Source organism: Saccostrea echinata, unplaced genomic scaffold (genome assembly GCF_033153115.1).
Source record: "Saccostrea echinata isolate AGI-Se365-2 ecotype Australia unplaced genomic scaffold, CSIRO_AGI_Sech_v1 ptg000012l, whole genome shotgun sequence".
In the NCBI taxonomy this organism is placed as follows: domain Eukaryota; kingdom Metazoa; phylum Mollusca; class Bivalvia; order Ostreida; family Ostreidae; genus Saccostrea; species Saccostrea echinata.
In genome coordinates this window covers 6,315,566-6,338,093 of record NW_026889761.1, presented here as the reverse complement: position 1 = coordinate 6,338,093, position 22,528 = coordinate 6,315,566, and the positions used below count along the sequence as shown (strand labels likewise).

The following is a 22,528-nucleotide window of genomic DNA, read 5'->3' as shown; positions in this document are numbered from 1 at the left end:
GGCTTAGGACTTTCGGTTACCAGAATATTATAGGGATGCAATCAAAATTCTAGGGAGATAATTAAAGAAATATAAACAAAAGAAGTTGTTGATAAAACTTCTAAGTAATCAGTAGAATATATGAAGAATTGATGTTGCACAATTTTCACATAAAAAGTCACTTTTATGGTTATTTCATTTGACTTCCCATCTGTTTTTAAATTTTGAACACTTTTCATCGAAGGCTGAAGTACGCTTTGTTACAACGCAAAATGCCATAACGACGTAAAATGTAATATACTGGATCTTTACATTTTGAAACAAAATTAACGCGTAATGTAATAATGCAAAACGTAATAAAACACTGTTTGGATGATTACTTTTTGGATATTGCGTTTAATATATTCACATTTTTTGTTTCAAACATTCTGTGTCGAAATCGACGCAAACTGTGTTAACACATATTGAAATAATTAGTTATATTAATAGACTGAGTTAAAAATTATCCTTCCAGAGGCGCAACAAGTTAAACAGGAATAATAAAATAGAATCCTTTACCAGCAGTTGTAGATAAGAATTCTTTTTTTCGATTTTCTAACAAAAATATTTCAGGTATAAGTACAAGAACAGTTTGTCATATGAGAATCCATTTTGGAAATGGTTTATTGGTGATGCATATATAAGTATTTTAATCTAATCTGCATAGTAAGAGTACTGAATGGGAAAATATATCTAATAATGTTGAAGCAGTTTATAGCAAAAAAAAAAATGCAGTAAATGAAGTATCTTAACGTTTGGCTGGAATCATCACAACTTGACTGTATGATACTATGACCGCGTAGTTTGGGTTCAAATAATATGTTGTTTCACGGGTAAGAGGGAATGTTAACAGGGAAATGAGTTGCGCTGTGGGCCGGAAGTAGTAAGGTCGTATTTCTAGGGCTCTTCCCGAAAACACATACAAAAGTCCAAGGTAACGAGGAATATGGTTTCCAAATTTATTAACAAGTCCCAAAGATTATAATGGATTAACATGGAACAACAATAAACAGTAACCAGTTGGATATGGCCATTGCCTCCAAACTGTTAAAAGTAGAAATAGTTAGAGCATGATGGGGAACGAGTCGGACGTGGCCGGTAGTACACCCGGCCTCCGAACTGTTAAGTAAAATATGTAAGAACAGTATTTAAAGGTGCTTGAACACAGATTTGAAGTTAACATTTTCTCAAATTTTCTGCATAATTTCATGACTTATATGTTGCTATAGTATTTCATACTAAAATATAATAAAATTCTTATTTCATCTCGAAGTTATTGAAACTTCAAATTTATGAACGTGTTTGATTGACACATCCTTGCACTTTCACAAATTTTAATTCTATTCTTAATACTTAAAAAAAGTGGCAATTTTGTTGTGTATTAATGAAAAATATTAAAACTATAATCCAGAAAAATTCAGAGTAGAAATGTTCGAAAGCAAAACCCACTCACAGTATTGTCAGTCCGTGCTCAGTGGTGTGTGCAGACTTTAACAATTGAACACACCCGGTGAATCGTAAACATTAACAATAAGTGAGCTCGTGTCCTGTTTACAAAAACAGTTTATGTTTCACGGGTGTATTCAATTTGTTAAACTCTGTACACAACACTGAGCACGGGCTGACGATATTAGTGAGGGGGTTTGCTTTCGCACATTTCTACTCTGAATTTTCTGGATTATAGATGTAATGTTTTTCATTAATACACAAAAATAGCTTCTTTTCTTTAATATTAAGGATAAAGATAAAATTTGTGAAAGTGCAAGGATGTGTTAATCAAACGCGTCCAGGAATTCGTAGTTCCAATAATTTCCAGATAAAATAAGTTTTTAATTATATTTTCGTGTGAAATGCTATTGCAATATATAAGTCGTGATATTATACAGAAAATTTGAGAAAATATTAACTTCAAATCTGTGTCTAAGCACCTTTAAGAGGAATTGAACAATGAGTTAAAAATGACAGGTGTTGACAATGAGTAAAAGTGATATAGGTACCAATTAATGAAATGCTTTGATCACATGGACATAAAGAACACCGATAATTAGATAATTATATGTTGTGCGTATAAGTGATTACAAAGGTCTTTGGGCATTAACACTCTGTCCCTTTGTTGTGCGACAAGTGTCACTGAGTAATTAAATGAGAAATTAGTAATTTAACATATGTAAAATGTAAATTCTAAAACAAAATAATTTTAAAATATTGAATTTCACATAAAAACAAAAATGAAATATAATAACATTTAAAGTCCAAAATAAATAAAGAGTGAAACAGTTATTTTCACACGGTGATAATACTATCAGTGTGGTGATCCCAATTTTGATGAAAATATAAAAGAACCGACGTCCTTATGAACGTTTATTCCATAAATTATTGCTAATTGAAAATTTTAATTTAAGCATTCTATTGTATGCAGACGATATCGCAATCATTTCTCCGAACGAAAAGAACATGCAGGACATGCTCAATGTTGTGGACTCGTGGTGTAAAAAATGGCGTCTTCGAATCAATCCAAATAAATCCAAAATAGCTCATTTTCGGAAAAAACGCAAAAAAAGAAGTACTCATACTTTTTATCTAGGAGGAGAAAATTTAGCATATGAACATTTCTACAAATATTTAGGTGTAATCTTTGATGAGAATACTGATTTTAGAAGAAATGCGGAAAATTTAGGAAAATCTGGAGGACGAGCTCTTAGATCTATGATATCTAAAATTCACTCCCTTAAAATGGTCGGATTTGAAACATTGTAAAAGCTATATCTCAACTGTGTTGCTCCTATTCTAGATTACTGCAGTGGAGTTTGGGGAACAACAAATTATTATTGTGCAGAGATGGTGCAGTCCCGCGCCTTGCGGTATTTTTTAGGAGTACACCGATTCACCCCATTGATTGCAATCCAAGGAGAATGTGGTTGGATGCCATGCTACTATCGACATCAGATTAACGTCTTGCGATTCTGGAATCGTCTGATGACACTAGAAAACGACCATCTGACGAAGAAGATTTTCCTTTGGGATCGGAATCAAGATAACAGAACAAATTGGGCCTCAAAAACTAAACTATTATTTGATTCTCTGAATATGCCGTATACGTACACAAACTTATCAACATGCAGCATAGAACTTGCCGAAAGACTCCTCTGTCAGAAAATTAAAAGACAATGGATTGAAGATTTACAAAAAATTTCCAAACTAAGAACTTATCGTCTTTTTAAAAATCAATATGAACTGGAGCAGTACGTCAGTATGGATTTACCGAAACCTGTCCGATCAGTTATGGCAATGTTTCGTTGCGGTGTATTACCACTTCGAATTGAAACTGGACGTTATAAATCTGAGCCACCCCAAGACAGAATTTGCCAGTTTTGCGAAAATAACGAAATTGAAAATGAAAAACATTTTTTACTACACTGTAAATTATATGAAATTAAAAGGATAGACTTCTTTCGTAAAATAGGTTTTAAAAATTTGTCAAATTTGTCTTTAGATGATACATTCTTTTCAGATATTTTATGTAAATTTCCCAGACATTCTGCAAACTTTATATTCGATGCTTTTAAAACTCATCAGAATTTCACAAAAAGAACATTCTAATATAATTTATCTTCATTTATGTGCCTGTATATATGTATATTGTTAACATATAAACAGTGACATATAAGTCCTTTGGGCCGGGTGTAAAAAACTAAGTATATTCTTGTAAAATACACTGTATAACTGTATAATACACATGTAACTATAATAAATAATTTACTTACTTACTTACTTACTTGTTATCAGAGTCCAACCATATTTTCACTGACATTCACATGGATTTGGCTTTTTCTCTATGGATGTAATTCATATTTTGAGAAATTATTTCATTAACCACTGATGAAGACAGCTATTTAGGACAGCTATCTAAGACTTCGATATTTATATTTGTAGATCGGACATAAGATGGTTCTAAACATAAATGCTGCATGTACTAAATAAGCTATAATTAAATAAAAAATAATTGAAAAGAATTATTTGCAATATTTTATCAATGCAATGAAAAAGAAAGAAAGAAATACAAATCATATACATGCAGGAGCATGAACTGAGAATTAAACATACCAGAATAAAACTTTCGTCAGGGCCCACGGAAAACTGCATTCTGTATAACTTGAATTGCTTTAAAATTCAGGACTTTTAACATAGATGTTTCATGGATCAATCTTTTCATGCAGGATAGAGAACAACTTATCTGATTTTCCGGAGAAGTTCAACAACAATTTTCACATTATCAGGATGCCGATAAAGGAAACAATGCTGTTTTGTTCTAGTAGTCTTACATAAGTATACACACACACACAAATGTTTTGCCTGTATTCATATTTTTTAAGGATATTTTTTTTCAGTCTGGAAAATGGTTGCGAATTTAATTCACAAACATTTACCTCCATCTCTTTTTAAATGTTCGATTGCCCGGGGCGACTCGTGTGTTTGAATACTTGCTACATTTTCATTCTCTGGCCACGAAAAATGTGATTGTGGGTGAGGGGAGGGTATTACATATCCAGAGAAAACCTTTCGACTCTACTCATGTAAAAAAGATATTAAAGAACTTAAATAATAACTGTAAAAAAGTTTTTGAGCTAGGGAGGTCAAACTAAAATAACTGATAATTCATTTTATGGATACCCAATAAAACATAACCTCCTTAATAATGATATAACATAACCTCCTTACTAATGATGAAACATAACCTCCTTATACATGATAAAACATAACCTCCTTATTTATGATAAAACATAACCTCCTCATTAATGATAAAACATAACCTCCTTATTCATGATAAGACATAACCCCCTCATTAATGATAAAACAAAACTTCCTCATTAATGATAAAACATAACCTCCTCATTAATGATAAAACATAACCTCCTTATTCATGATAAAACATAACCTCCTCATTAATGATAAAACATAACCTCCTTATTCATGATAAAACATAACCTCCTTATTCATGATAAAACATTATCTCCTTATTCATGATAAAACATAACCTCCTTATTCATGATAAAACATAACCTCCTCATTAATGATAAAACATAACCTCCTTATTCATGATAAAACATAACCTCCTCATTAATGATAAAACATAACCTCCTTATTCATGATAAAACATAAACTCCTTATTCATGATAAAACATAACCTCCTTATACATGATAAAACATAACCTCCTCATTAATGATAAAACATAACCTCCTTATTCATGATAAAACATAACCTCCTTATACATGATAAAACATAACCTCCGTATTCATGATAAAACATAACTTCCTTATTCATGATAAAACATAACCTCCTCATTAATGATAAAACATAACCTCCTTACTAATGATGAAACATAACCTCCTCATTAATGATAAAACATAACCTCCTTATTCATGATATAACATAACCTCCTCATTAATGATATAACATAACCTCCTTATTCATGATAAAACATAACCTCCTTATTCATGATAAAACATAACCTCCTCATTAATGATAAAACATAACCTCCGTATTTATGATATCACATAACATCCTTATTATTGATATAGACATAACCTCCTTATTATTGATAAAGCATAAACTCTTTATCAATGATATAGCAATAAGAAACATAACCTCCATATTAATTATATAACATAACCTCCTTATTAATGATATAACATAACCTCTATATTAATGATAGAACATTACCTCCATATTAATGATATATCATGACCTCCTTACTATAATGATAGAACATAGCCTCCTTACTAATGATATAACATAAACTCCTTACTAATGATATAACATAACATTCTTATTAATGAAATAACATTATCTCCATATTAATGATATAACATAACCTCCTTACTATAATGATAGAACATAACCTCCATGTTCATGGCCGTAAGAACGGGGGGGGGGGGTCACGGGGGGCCGTGCCCCTCAATAATTTTGCCGATATATAGAATATACTACAGAAAACATAGCTACTATATGCCTGTGCTCCCTCAATAATAACATGTAATGACCTTTTTTTTTTGCTTGTCAAGGAATTTTGTTAGTTGATAGTGCCCCCCCCCCTCCCTCAACTGAAAATGTATGGTTGTGCCCCTTAAAGTGAAATTGCTTCCTATGTGCCTGATATTAATGATAGAACATAACTAATGATAGAACATAGTCTCCATATTAATGATGGAACATAACCACCTTATTATTGATAGAAAAACATAACCTCCTTATTATTGATAAAGCATTGATAAACATAACCTACTTACTAATAATATAACATAACCTCCATATTAATGATATAACATAACCTCCTTATTAATGATAAAACATAACCTCCTTATTAATGACAAGACATAACATTCAGTAGAGGAATAGAAGAGGTCATTGATGTAGGTAATTAAATGATCATGACAGATTGATCAAACAAACCATGTATATGTAAACACAAATAATACCGACCAAAACATACTAAAAAAATGTGCCATGTTCAGCCCCCTACAATTGTAAAAATGGGAGCCCATCTTCGAGTTGACAAAGGTGAAGGCAGGTAGGGAAGATGAACGGTACCCGCACCCCCTTTCTATTCGCTCCCTATAGCTAACAATTTGATTTATTATGCTTTAACCTGTATATTATGAAATATTATTTTTGCTGTGTAATTCGATAAATCTGATTGATTTACTTGATATCACGTGCAAAATAATATTTTACTATATTGGCTTGAGTTACTTAAATAATTTTTGGAAGATCCAAAGATGTATCTATAATGGAGTATATACTGAAATACCTATGGATTGATCTTTGAAGGTTTATATTTGTACAATATATCAAACCATAATCTGTATATAAGTTTTAAATTAAGTAAATGTCCGACTTTCCTGTAATCAGGTCGTCAGCGAACAAGCTAGACCGGTCAATCGTTTAAATGCCCCTTTACAAGGAACACCAAACGATAGTATTGTCCTGCCGCCTACATCCAAGTCAATTCTTAACACAACAGGGCTGTGTAATGTTTGGAATGATCAAATCAAATGGATTGCGACTGAAATACACCAAAAAGTTTTTACAAAAATAGTATAGTGATATGAATAATTCCATTAAAGGTATTACATATATAATTTTTAAAACAAAGTTTGAATGCGAAAAAACTTAACTATTTTACCAAGAAAACTTAGAAATATCTTTTTAAAATTCAGAACAAGCAACCACCGTCTTCCAGTAGAGGTGGGTAGATGGAATAATGTTGAAAGAAATGAAAGAGTGTGCTATTTATGTAATAATAATCAAATTGGAGATGAATTTCATTACTTACTAGAATGTATTGTGTTATGTAATATTCGGAAAGATTCTTAGTTAGGGAAATACTATGTCCATCCAAATATTATAAAATTCTGATCCAGCATTCTTAAGAAATCACCAAAATTTCTAACACTGTCTGTCCTCCTGCCATGTGTGCTCTTCCATAACTACAGTAAATATGTATATATGTACCTCTTGTGCCATTCATATGGTTTTTGAGAGAATAAATGAATGAATGAATGAATGAAGGCATGATTTCAATTGATAACATTCTCTACTCCCCTCATGAAAGGAGTTGTAAATAAAAGCAATTAACTTTTGACACTGGTTTTAAAATCATTAATCCATTACTAATGAACTCTTCTTTGCATTCAAGCAAGTTTTAAGCCAAATTACCAAAAGTGTTGAATTAAATTGGTGTAAAATGTAGGCAGGAATCAAGAGTTAGCGTGCGTAGTTCTTCCCTCTATTGAAAAGAGGTGAAAATCTAGTGCACAGAAACAATTTAAATACATGCTTGTTCGTGTTTTTTGTCAAACAAAGGGTTGAATCACATAACGGCTTATCACATTAAAACAGGTTAGTCAGCCAAGATGAATTAAATCTGTAAACGTTATCAAATATCTAAACTAATATAAATCTGCATAGGATTTGTATGTGTGATATCTATATTCTACTGACAGATATAGATATTGACGCTCAATCAATATTATTTGTTACGTGTGCTCAGAGAAGAACGGGGGTTAACTCGATCACTTTACTACAAGGCCGAGACCTTTCATCTATGTATCACATTAATTTGCAATTAATTTATTTGTTTTCAGTTATCTTGCATTGAACAATTATTGCTTCAAATTCACCATCAGATGAGCAGAAATTTCATTGTTAAATATATTCGACGTTTATTTATAGTTTTATGTATTTGTTTTATGTATTTTTTACTGATATATTTTTTATGTATTTTTCACTGTCTCTGATGAGTTCTGTTTAAAAGAGGTAGGGGGTCTAGGAATTTAATGTATACATGTTTCATAATATTTGAGAAAATAAAAAGAAAAGAAAAAAAAGGTCACAATAATGAGGTATCATTTAATTTTCAGTAGATCTTTATTTCGTCTCTTCAAATATTTAAAATTGTTTGTCTTTTTTCATTTTTTGGACTAGTTATGCAAAGTATCACATCTATTAGTTAAGTTGGTTTGAGTGGCTTTCACGCTTCAATTCCTTATATTGAATTCAAAGTAAATATTTACATGTAATAAAATTACTTTATAAATTTGATGTATGATCCAACGTCTGTTGTTTAACATTGAGATATTTCAAAGTGATATTAAAATTTGCACACAACAAATATTTGTTTCAGCGTGATTTAAACACCCTCACCTTATTTCCAGTCAAGACAATATGATATAATTATGGACTCATTTAGTGGTGAATATGGTTTGATATTCACCAGAAAAATATCAATATTGACCTAGACGAAGATGATATTTTTTCTGGTGAATATCAAACCATATTTACCACTGAAGGAGTTCAAAACTGCTATATTATATACATGCATGTGTAGTCAGGATTTGAAAAAAAAAAACAGACAAACAAACTAAAAAAAAAAAAACGATGAAGGCTTCATAACGGCACCATTTTCATTAGCGAATTACTGTCACAGACAGATTAAAAATGTCCAGATGAGAGGTATATAATAACTTTCGTGTTTTCTTTTCGTAGTGAATAAGACATTTACCATAGAAATGTTTGGATGATAATCCGGCGATGGACTTGCCAAATATACACAGCTGTTTCCACCATTGTTTACAACTTTATCTGAGGTGTCGTTTGTGACGTCACAATCGGCGCTGCATGCCTACAGACCCTCCGGTGAATATCAAGTAATGGAATGAGTATGAAGGAAATAGCAAATTTATGGTTCCTCGAGAGGGGAAATAGTTTCTTGGCGAGGGGAACCATAAATTTGCTTTTTTTGGAGTACCCTTTCCATAACCATTTTATTATACCGAACCAATCTAAGGAGATTTATTAAACCACACACTCGGACATCTTTAGACAATATAGATGCATTCAAATAACACAAAAAACATGTACCTAAAATTTTGTTACATATCTAATGCATCAGTTCTGAAAAAAATATTAAAAAATAAAATAATTTCACAGATATTTTAAAGAATTATCGTACGCGTGCTCATCATTTTACTATATTTACATTTGGAAATGTTTTCCCTTATTTAACACTATTTGAGCAAGGCGTTTTTACACTTGTGTATAAACAGGTTCGTTATGTGACCAATAATTGATTGTTTAGTCATAAACGATCTACGTAATATCATAGTGACGTCATAAGTGATCGACGTGTTCAACACCGTTTTATTATACCTCTACTCTTATTACTCTATATAAAATTAATGCCATAAATCTGTCTATTTCCCCGAGAAAATACTATTTTCCCCATCTGAGGACTACTCCCTGAAAAATCAGAGCTACTCCCTGGGACTACTCCCTCATGAATATTTATTATTAATTTTAACCAATTAAAATGAACAGTGGGCGGAGCGTTCAAGGAATCTCGAGTCCGTGACGTAATGTTATTAGCAATGTAACTAAGACGTCAAAACATTTCGACATGCGATGTCAAAATCATACTGAAATTTCTAAGCAAAATGAGGACAACGATAATCCTTCGAAATGTTAGTGAAATTATTATTTTTTGAAAAATAATTTTATTTTTTCCGTATTGATGCATTACATATTTAACAAAATTGGAATCACGCGCATTTTTGATTATTTATATAAATGCCTCTATATTGTTTTAAAAATGTCTAAGACTCTAGTTAATAAATCTCCTTTGTTTGTTTCGGTATAATAAAACAGTTTCGCCGCCTCGGGAAATAGTTTCCTCCCTCGGGGAACCATAAATTTGCTATTTCCCTCATACCCATTCCATATCTGTATATTATGGTTTTAAAACTTAAGTACCTAAGTATTTGTAATAAATCAGTCACAAATGTAAATATAAGTAATAAGGTATCATTATTAAACTTTTATTGGGATGTTAATATGGGTTGGAACGTGATTATATCTACTATAAAGCCCTTCCGGATTTATTGGATTTTATTACAAGACCAACCCGAATTTACATTCCGATAAAAGTTTAAAAATGTAGCTTATTTCTTAAATAATTCCAGTATGATTTTTTCATCGCATGTCGAAATGTTTTGACGTCATAGTTACATTGCTAATAACATTACGTCGCAGTCCCGAGATTCCTTGAACGCTTGGCCCAATGAGCATTTCGACTGGTTAAAAATATTAATGAATATAAATGAGGGAATACTCCCAGGGAGTGAATCTGATTTTACAGGGAGTAGTATGCAGATGGGGGAAATAGTGCCTTCTTTCATTTACTACATTGAGTAATAACAGTAGAGGTATAGTAAGTATAGTGTTATGAACCGTTTTCGTCTGTATAGATTATATAGGGGCTATAAATAGACTATATAGTATGGTGTTATACTGCACATGCCATGCATATACATTGACCAAGTTTCCCATCACAGCGCTTTTTCATCTATTCATATGTCAAACAAAACAAATTGCTCTTGAACTCTCCTACAAAGATATGAATTTTAATAGCGTACAAATTTAACATGTTTAACATGCTTATCCTCACAAATCATATTCAAACGTTTATACTGAATTCCTATTGATACCTTGCTAAGCAACTGTCTCATAAAAGAATTATTTTTCTATTTCAGACATTTATACATCAATTATGAACCACATAAAAAACATGACCTAGGGGCTGTAGAAAACTTGTCTAAAGACGTCATTAAGTATTGGACTAATTTTGCCAAGTATGGGTAGGTAATGATTTTTAGATGCTCTCAAAAACCAAAAGCTTACATGTTCTCAAATATAAAAGAAAAAAAAAAACTTAGCTTTCATTAATTTCTGGTTTTCAACATTTCCCATGAATTTTCATTTGCATACATATTCCTAATTATTTTAATGTAATTCAAATAAGTTGTCTAATTTTTTTTTTATCTTTCTAGTGATCCAATTTCAGAAGACCTTCCAAAGTGGCCCTATTTTAATACTGTCACCAAAAAATATGCGATTCTGGACACTCCAATAACAGAAGGAGAAAATCTTAAGCCTGATGAAACAGATTTATTAAAAAAGATTCTTGAAAAAGGGCGACCTAAAGTTATGCATGACGAATTATAGCAGCAATAATCTTTAGTACTCGCTTATCTTTAATGTGTAAAATGTGAAGACAATGAAATGTGATCAATATCATAAATCCAGTAGAAAGTTTTAAAGAGTTATAGCTAATATTTATCTTAGAATGCTATGTACTCTACAAATAGCTAGAAATTGATCCTTTGAAATAATTATGAAATATATGAGATTTACCGTCGGATTAACCGGATGCGCTTAGAGATCATTTGCAAAATACTCACACTTCCCTTTTCAAAAGATGAAATTCTTCAACATCACTTCTCAGTTTTGATACTTTTTTTTGAACATAACACATAACATGATACATAACATAAAATCCCATATTTTGTTTATTTCAGCATATTACAATTTTGCTATGTATATTGATGAAAAATGTACAAAAGATTAGAGGAAATTTTAGAAAGCAGTGTTGATTATTTTTTACTATAGAAAATTTGTCCATGATTTTACCGAACAACCCTCGTATATGTGATGTGTAACGTTGAGTTTCCAGAATTTTACTTCAGATATACAACCTAATATGATTTTTGAAAACGGTTAATATCAATTCAAAGTTCTAAAATTCACTTGATTGAAAACATTTCTAGACATTGATCAAGGAAGTGAAAATAGCGCTAGTCAATTTGAACGTAGACTTAAATGTCACGAACGTTCCCAAGCATATTTTTTATATATGGGCATCAAGTAGGACGACAGAAAAAATGACTTTCGGGAAAAAATTGCATATCAAAATACGATGCATTAATTAGAAATTAAGAAATATTTATAACATCCCTTGGGGTGGAGGAGGGCTCTTGGAAATTGCAAATTTGCAATGCAGTTTGATTTAATGATATATATCCGGTGTGTACTTATCAAAAGTTTAGAAATGTCATTGGGTATTTTTATTAAATCTACTTTCTATTCTCATTTTTCTTTGTGTTCCTTACATTGGCAAGTTAATGATAAAAGGCAACAAAGAATTATTGCGCATAATAATATTAAGCATCATTTGTCGATCTTCAATCAATGTTGATAATATTTAGCATCATTTGTCGATCTTCAATCAGTGTTGATAATATTAAGCATCATCTGTCGATCTTCAATCAATGTTGATAATATTCAGCATCATTTGTCGATCTTCAATCAATGTTGATAATATTCAGCATCACTTGTCGATCTTCAATCAATGTTGATAATATTCAGCATCATTTGTCGATATTTTCCGTCCAAATTTTTCTTTGATACTTCGGTCAAAGAAAAACATTACATTCACTTCTTAAGACCAAAGGTACAGAGTCGCTTGATTTTGGTAGGCCGTTGTAAACATGGCAAGAAAGCTTTGGCATTCAATTCCTTTGCTATGATCGATAATTTTCCTGTCATGAATTCTCCTTTTTTTTGAATTTATTTAGAATTTTATTTAGAATTTATCAGTCTCGAGAAATAGCGTTATTAAATAGGATTTCACTTTTTCATTTTTTACTTACTAAGATGCAAGTTTGAATTTAATCTATGCTAGTTGCATTTAATTCAAAAATGCTTAGTTTAATCCAACTTATTATTTCCTAATATTCAGTCCCGAACCAGACCTTCTCTAAGTTCTTTTTATCATATTTACACACACACACACACACAAAAAAACTAAATTTCACAGGCTCTAAACGGACTATCTTAATTCTTTTAAAACATAAAACAACTTAAATAAGAAGTTTATCAGAAATTTCAGCAGTTTTATTTTACATCAATCCTGTATCTCATAACTATTTTATACTCGGCACTACATTGTTTAACAAACAAATATGCCCACAGTGCGGGGTGTTTATTCCTGCTAGAAGAAAGAGCATTTGTTGTATCCTACTTATGCTCTTGCATTTTTCCCTTTTTATACTGAAGGTGGAAAGGCCACTAATTCCTCTGTAAACAGTTAGTCTACTTGTTTGTTTTTATTTATTTATTTAAAAAAAATTATTTTATTCTTTATATCCATTTTTATTCATGAGCAGATAAGATACCTGAAGATTATATCAAAATTCTCGGTCATCCGACATTTATATCTATGGAATTGATACCATGGTAATTTCGTCAACTTTTCTGCGCATGCGTACCTTAAAGAGGAAGAAGTGAAGCAATATTTTACTGTTGGGGCAAACTAAAATTATTTTTACTTATATTTTTCTCATCAAAAGTAGATTTTTTAGGTTTTGAAATCTATATTTTTCTGAAACCTAATACTTTCAAGATTTGAATAAAATTTGCAGGTGTCTTGCAAAAATTCTACTTCTGTCAATTTTCCCGTTTGTCCGTCGATCACAGTGTCTCTTTCAATAAAAGAAAAAGAAATAAAATGAAATGGAATTTAAAGAAAGAGGTCTAAAGAACACCAAATTGGAAAATGTCATGGGGGAGGGGGGTCATCTACCTGATAATTCAAGTTTACGCTGACTTGTCAAAGTGCCGTGTCTACAGAGGAAGAGAAAATGTACCCCCCTCTAATTTGCTCCCTTATAGAATTTGTTTCAAAATGCTTTTAATTGTATTTTTTAAAATACAAGTATATCTAATCTGTAGATTCTTTATATATAAAACATAACCAAATAAGAACATTTAAAAATAAATGGCTTTTCCGTAAACTGGTTTTTACTATTTCTTAATTTGTGCAAATATGTGACCAAATAAGTACATGTTAGACATTTCCTTATAAGGGTTTTCAAAAGAGGACACTACGTGGGTCATAACTAAAAATACCCATTCAATAATTCCCTCTCGTTAAGGTTAATATATAGATCGCCGAGTTTATTTTAATATCACGGATACGGCTTGCTCAGTCGTTTTTTTTTTAATCAAGCCAACACAGGATTGCAGCACATAACAGCTTATCACAGTGAAACAGGTAAGTGTGAAACATCTAGACATCATGAAATATCTAGATTGATTTTAAATCTGTACAGAATTTGTATGTTCTATTGTCTTGACGTCTGCTGTCTGATCAGCAAGACACGGGGAATAACGCAGGTCAGACATGTAAACAACATGCATCGTAAGCAAAGCCGATCTATTTTTATAAACGTTTCCTGGTCGTCTGCACTGTCAGGGGTTTTCATTGCTTATGTATTTCCCACGTATTAAAACAAAACAATCTAAACGGAAAAAGTTGTTGTAACGGATTTTCTTACGTTTGGTCATTTTTTGGTGTAGAAATTCCCCCGTGCTTGCCGTGTTTGACTAAAACTAAATCTCAAAGGAATGCAAATGTGGTGGGAAGTCATATTCCCTCGCCATACGCAGTGACAGTTTTACAAGCATTTTTATTTCTCATTCTGTTTATATCTCTAAGAATTAAGTTGACCTTTAAACTTTATTTTTCCAGTACACATTCTTAGGTAAAATGCCTTTGCGGCCTGATATCTTTTATGCTTGTGTCAATTGATTTTTCTTGCTGTCTGTTTGATTTTGTTTCCTTTGCTGATTTTGGCCCGGGAAATAATATTAACCATTTAAGTTATTTATTTACTCTTTGAAATTATTTTGCTTTTAAAAATCTGATGAAGCACGAATATTTATTTTATTTCTAATGATCATTTTATCTATAAGAACCTTTAAATATGTACGAAAAAAATATATGCTGAATAATGAGATTTGAATTCGCTTATTATAATTGGCCTTCGATTTTTGAAGTGGATCACCGCTCTCTGCAATTTTCCACACCAGTCACTTCCAGTGCAAATGTATATTTTTTTTGTCAAGTGGCCTGTATGCTCCCTTTTTGAAATTGCATTAAAAATACTCACATGTAATGACATTGTTTTTTAAATTTTGTGTGATATCTGACGTGTATAATTCTGAACTCTGTAATTAAATTAATAATCACCTCATTAACTAACTTTTATACTGAATTAAAAAAAAAAATAGTATATCTTCAACTTTGACACGTTAACATTTTAAGTTTTGAACGACAAAAGTTTGATTCAGTGTGATGTAAACATTTTCACATTTATATCAGTCAAGATAATAATGAAATCTAGCAAATTTCATGTTCACACGATTTCCTTGACAGAACTTTCAAGGGTCTTCTTCATGAGCTTTTCCCACTATAAACATTTCTATTTCTATCCTCCTGTCAAGCAAGAAATATAAAATTTAAATCTTTAACCTCATCTACAAAATTGTAATTTTTAAAATCATTTTTAACATGTGTATTTGTTCCTTGTGACGATTTATATTCTAGTGTATATATTTAATTTCTCCTAACTTAATAAGCTATTCTGTCTTTTATTTCAGACATTTCTACGTCATCTACGTCAAAAATGAACCATAATCCGTTAATATGTGTTGTGATATGCGTGGTCACTTTTGCGTTTGGTTCTGATGTAATTAATGTAGTGGAGATCAAAACCCCCTCTGGTTGGGTCAGAGGATACGAGGAACTACATAACGAAGGGCAGGTTTACAGATTCGTAAAAATTCCTTATGCTCAACCTCCAGTAGGAGATTTGCGTTTCCAGAAAACAAAACCCATTGGAGAATGGGAAGGAGTGGAGGGTGTTCGAGATGTAAATGCTCCTCAATGTTCTCAAACAGCGTACCCAATGCCTGGATTTGATGCACTGGAAACCGACGAAGATTGTCTATATCTAAATATATATGTACCTGGAAAAATTTGTAAAGATAGAAATCTGTCTGTGATGGTTTGGATTCATGGCGGGGGATTTGTTTTTGGTGGAGCTAGTCAGTACAAACCTCAGAAGCTAGTTCTAGGAGGAGATGTAATCGTTGTTACCATTAATTATAGATTAGGTCTTCTGGGATTCTTGACACTGCAAGACCCTCTAGCACCCGGAAATTATGGACTTTGGGATCAGATCGAGGCTTTTCGATGGATTCAGAATAACATTGCAGCATTTGGAGGCAATCCAAAATCAGTAACTATATTTGGACAGTCAGCGGGTGCTATGAGCGTCAGTCTTCAAACAATTATCCCATCAAACAAAGGTCTTTTTCAAAGAGCCATTTCACAAAGTGGAGTAGTTTCATTTTTTTCTATTTCAAGGCGACAAGAAGAAAAACGAACCAATGATTTGGTACTACAAAAATTGAATTGCACAGGTAAAGAAGATATTGCAGAAACTCTAAGCTGCTTGCGAGACATACCGGCAGAAAATTTAACAGCAGCAATAGATGGAATTTCGATGGAATTTCAAAAACCTTTGAATCTAAGTTTTGAACTAGGTAGCATGGTTCCATCAGTTGACGGTGTATTGATCAAAGAGAATTTGGCACATCCAAAGTCTTGGGACGACAAAGTTTATAGCTTTTTCCGTAGTATCGATTTCATATCAGGAACATCAGATGGAGAGGGGAATATGTTGCATATGATGTTTTCTAAAGAGATTCAAGACCATTTCAAATTCAACGCGTCCGAACGAGTTCCCGTAAGCGTTTTATGTGAAATATGTGCACCATTATTCGTAGATACAGCTGCTGGAAATATTCCGGAACTAACTCGGGAAATATGTGAGTTTTATACTACATCTAAAGGTGACGATGAGCAAAGTATGAGAGTGGCAGATTTTCACGGTGACTCATGGTTTATCGTACCTAGCAACGTCATATTAGAAATCCATGCAATAAACAACAATAAAGCTAAAACATTCCAATACCTTACCACCAAACCAACTCCCTTTCCCTTCTTTCAAGAATCACCATCCTGGTTTAAAGGGGCTGGTCACGGTGACGAATTGCATCTTATCTTTAATGTGACTCACGATCATGTCTCAGAGGAGACTTTGAAAAAACATGACCTGATGGCTGTAGAGAACTTGTCTAAAGACGTCATCAAGTATTGGTCTAATTTCGCCAAATATGGGTAGGTTTTTAAATTTTAGGACACCATACCCTTGCCTCCTAATATAGAAAAATGGCTTTTTGTATTGCTTTCTGTTTTCCATATTTACCATAGCATGTAAATTTCCATTGTTTCTGCATTTGTTTGAAGTTTTTCTAATTTTTTTCCTAGTGATCCCAATTCAGAAGACCTTGAGCAGTGGCCCTCTTATGACACTGGCACCAAAAAATATGTAATTTTGGACAATCCAATAAAAGTGGGCGAAAACCTGAAACCGGACACCACAGAGCTATTAAAAAGAGTCATTTTAAAAGGGCGATCGAATGTTATGCATGATGAATTATAGCAGTAATAGTCATTAATTAATTTCAAATGATCTCCTTGCTTGACCTGTCACTCTTCTACGAGGGTTGTCCAAGAAAAGAGCAAACATTTTAATATTTTAGTTTCACTAAATTTATAAGAATAAGAATTAGCATGCAGCATTATTTTTTGAATACTTCAAAGAAATTTCGACAAAATATCTCAGTTTATAAATAAACATTTTCCTCTAAACAAAATATGCAAATTAGCTTTGACGTTTGTAATAAAAAAAAAAAAATCAGTTCAAGAAATATGCCTCTTGTTTTTAGAATTATAAATATTTTAATGACACAGAAATCCGACTGTACATTTGATTTTTACTTGTTAATTATAAGCAAAGTAAAAATCTAGAACATGCATTAAGCATTGAAAGATTGGAAAATAATTTCTTTCATCAGACAACTTTAGAAGCCCCGATCTTGAGCTTCTCGAGCAATAAAACAGGCGATCTTAACGCCTGAGGGAAAGCTCCTGACTTTTCAGATTTTGGGGTCTACTAAGCAATGCTATACCATCGGAATTCTAGTCTTATTATCATTGAACCTCCATGATTGGTGCAAACCTGTGTCCGAGACACCTGTATGAGTCATTATATTGTTTCCTACGTTTATCCCATATGAATTGGAGTCATATCCCACTCAATACAGTTTGGAATGAAAATTTGGTACGCCACACTGATTCAGATGTCGCCAAGTTTGACAATCACTAAAATGTTATTACATTTAACGTCATATATATAATTGCCATCTTTTATGATATATTAGTGAAGAACTACGCACGCTAACTCTCGATTCCAGCCTACATTTTACATCCATTTAATTTAATATAAATGACAATTTGGCCAGTAAAACTTGTTTTAATGCAAAGAAGAATTCATTATTAATTTATTCATAATATTAAGCCAAATGACAATACGTTAAATGCTCTTTTTTACAACTTTTTATAAGGGGGAGACAGGTTAAACAGTGTTGCTCAACGAAATCAGGCTTTCAAGTATCACCAGATATTAAAGCATTCCTCATGAATATAAGTAAATGACCCTTACAGTTTTCGCTGTCTTTTTCTGTACACACCTGGTGAAAAAACAAAAGTTTTCCTATGAATATGTAACATAATAATAAGTAATATAAATGTATACATACATGTATAATATACATAATAATATATAATAACTGTAAAAAGGATTTTTGCTTCAAGGGGGGGGGGGGTTTAAAAATATTTTCAAATTGATTTCTACAGTGAAAAAACAGGTTTTACAATGAATACAGTACTACAGTAGTTTTTTTCCTAAATAGGTTATTATGTTTGTAAAAAAAAAAAAATATATATAAATATGACTATTCATTCAAATATATTATTTTTTTTAAATTGACTTGGAGGTAGGCAGCAAAATACTTTCGTTTGCACCCCTTTTCACACTTTGGTATGTAAAACCATAATTTTTTTTTAATCTAAAATTTGTCACATTGTATTTTCGTACAACCAGGTACATAAACAAATCTCGATGGAAATGCTATTTCGAAAAGTGAAAAAAATAGGCGTGTGCCGGATAATATCTAACACGCTTTAAATGCCGTTTCTATTTGTATATGATATTCGATTTCATAATATCTTGTCAAAAAAAGAAAATATTACCCAGCAATGTTCAAATAATGAATAATTTTGGTCAGGTCGTTTATGAATTCGTATGTTTAAAAGTTCGCGTTTTTCTTGGACAACCCTCGTATATATAAAATATAATGAACGATTATTTTTTAGCATCAGTTTTTAGTGCTTTTGCAAAGGAAATAGCTTTATTTTTGTATGTATTGTTTACTATCATTGATTTCTGTTTGCAACCTTTGTTAAGTTGAAATGCTTTAAGTTGTACTAAAGTACTACTAAAATGTTGATTTAACCAAAGACGTTAGGTATATGTTTTTAAAGAAATACATGATTTATTATTCCTTTTATATCATACCAAGAATACTAGACATGACACATGCTACAAACAAGAAATTTGATGCATAGATTAATATATTTCTCTGGACATATTTGGTTGTTAATAATGTATAAATCAAGTCTGCTTCAAACAAGATACTGAAAATTGTAATTTGTATATCTGTTTGACTTAATTTGGTTGTAAATGATGTAGAATCAAATACCTTAAATATAAATAATAAAGATTTTCTGTGATCCTTTCCCCCTTTTTTATCATTACTCATTTTCCTCTCATTTTTTAGCTCACCTGAGCCAAAGGCTCAAGTGAGCTTTTCTGATCAAAATTTGTCCGTTGTCTGTCGTCGTCGTTGTCGTCGTCGTAAACTTTTCACATTTTCATCTTCTTCTCAAGAACCACTGGGCCAAATTCAACCAAACTTGCCACAAAGCATCCTTGGGTAAAGGGGATTCAAGTTTGTTCAAATGAAGGGCCACGCCCTCTTTCAAGGGGAGATAATTAGGAATTCGTGAAAAAATAATGGCATCATTTAAAAATCTTCTTCTCAAGAACCACTGGGCCAGGAAAGATGAAACTTATGTGGAAGCATCCTCAGGTAGTGTAAATTCAAGTTTCTTCAAATCATGACCCCCGGGGGTAGGGTGGAGCCACAGTGGGGGATCCAAGTTTTACATAGAAATATATAGGAAAATATCTTTAAAAATCTTCTTCTTAAGAACAGTAAAGCCAAGATTGGTCATATTTATATGGAAGCATCCTCAGGTAGTATAGATTCAAGTTTGTTCAAATCATGACCCCCGGGGGTAGGGTGGGGCCACAGTGGGGGATCCAAGTTTTACATAGAAATATATAGGAAAATATCTTTAAAAATCTTCCTCTTAAGAACAGCAAAGGCATGATTGGTCATATTTTTATGGAAGCATCCTCAGGTAGTGTAGATTCAAGTTTGTTCAAATCATGACCCCCGGGGGTAGGGTGGGGCCACAATGGGGGATCAAAGTTTTACATAGATATATATATATAGGAAAATATCTTTAAAAATCTTCCTCTTAAGAACAGCAAAGGCATGATTGGTCATATTTATATGGAAGCATCCTCAGATAGTGTAGATTCAAGTTTGTTCAAATCATGACCCCCGGGGGTAGGGTGGGGCCACAATGGGGGATCCAAGTTTTACATAGAAATATATAGGAACATATCTTTAAAAATCTTCTTCTTAAGAACAGCAAAGGCATGATTGGTCATATTTATATGGAAGCATCCTCAGGTAGTGAAGATTCAAATTTGTTCAAATAATAACCCCCGGGGGTAGGGTGGGGCCACAGTGGGGGATCCAAGTTTTACATAGAAATATATAGGAAAATATCTTTAAAAATCTTCTTCTTAAGAACAGTAAAGCCATGATTGGTCATATTTTTATGGAAGCATCCTCAGATAGTGAAGATTCAAGTTTGTTCAAATCATGACCCCTGGGGGTAGGGTGGGGCCACAATGGGGGATCAAAGTTTACAGAGGAATATATAGGAAAAAGTCTTTTTCTCAAGAACAGAAAAGCCATGATTAATCAAATTGATATGGAGGCATCTTTGGGTAGTGTAGAATGAAATTTGTTCAAATGAGGGCCCCCGGGGGTAGGGTGGGGCCACAATGGGGGATCAAATTTTTACAAATGAATATATGGGAAAAAAATCTGCTGCTCAAGAACAACAAAGCCATTTGTTATATTGATATGAAAGCTTCATCAGGTAGTTTAAAATTCAACCTCCCCCCTCCCTGTAAACTTTTCAATACTGTACTGATTTTTGCTTTTTTTTCCTAGCCAATGTGCTCAGGTGAGCGATGTGGCCCATGGGCCTCTTGTTTCAATTTATAAGATATTGAGATCCTTTTAATGAAAGTTTGGTTTAGACTCAATTAACTTAATCATTTTGCTTATATAAATACAGATTTATTTGATATTTTGATGTATTTCCCAAAATATTCTTTAGCATCTGTCCTTAGTAGAATATTCGAGGATATTGCATTTTTAATGCACAGCTGTCCAAAACAATGAAAGCAATAAAAAGATCGGTTAAGCGCCTACTTAACATTTCTAAAGATTTTCTTCATCTCTCACCTGCAATATCACTCTTGACGCTGGTTAAATTAGGAATGTTGTGAGAAATATATTTCAGATATCTCTTGGCAATAATTATAATCTTATTTTAAGCAAAACGGTTTAGAATTATATATATTACTGAAAAAATTAATGGACCTAAATTAAAGAATTTTTTTTTGGCACTAAAATATCATATTTTGGGCATTAAGAAAATAAATTGGCGATAAAATATTCCTGATGCCAGGTTTTTTATAACCCGAGTGCTAATCCGTAGAGAGTATCTTGACATTCAAGGAATAAAATAATAAATTTTGAAAAATGGCTTAAATATATGGTTTTTGGAGACCAGGTCTTCCAACAATCTATTAGAATTTCCATGGGTACCAATTGCGCCCCGTTATTAGCAGACATTTTTTGTATTCATATGAAGCAGACTTTGTCCAAAATCTTGTACGTTAAAAGAAGAAAACACTTGCTTGGCCTTCAACTCGACATTTAGATATATCGGCGACGTATTGTCAATTAACAATGGCTATTTCCATTCTTATGTCGATACGATATATCCTGGTGAGCTTGAGATAAAAGATACCAAAGAGTCTGACACATCTGTTTCATATTTGGATATTTTACTTGAAAAAGACGTTAATGGTAATCTAACAACCAAGCTTTATGAGAAACGTGATGACTTCAACTTTTCAATCGTCAACTTCC

At 32.2% G+C, this 22,528-nt stretch overlaps 1 protein-coding gene across 1 annotated transcript; it reads left to right on the top strand.

Annotated features, from left to right (window-relative positions):
• Positions 1-14,382: 14,382 nt before the first annotated feature.
• LOC133185249 (acetylcholinesterase-like) lies at positions 14,383-17,992 on the top strand. The gene is made up of 3 exons (XM_061320353.1): positions 14,383-14,465; positions 15,854-17,438; positions 17,589-17,992. The coding sequence occupies exons 2-3, from the start codon at positions 15,880-15,882 to the stop codon at positions 17,761-17,763; spliced, it is 1,734 nt and encodes a 577-aa protein (XP_061176337.1). The 5' UTR covers positions 14,383-14,465; positions 15,854-15,879; the 3' UTR covers positions 17,764-17,992.
• Positions 17,993-22,528: the final 4,536 nt, after the last annotated feature.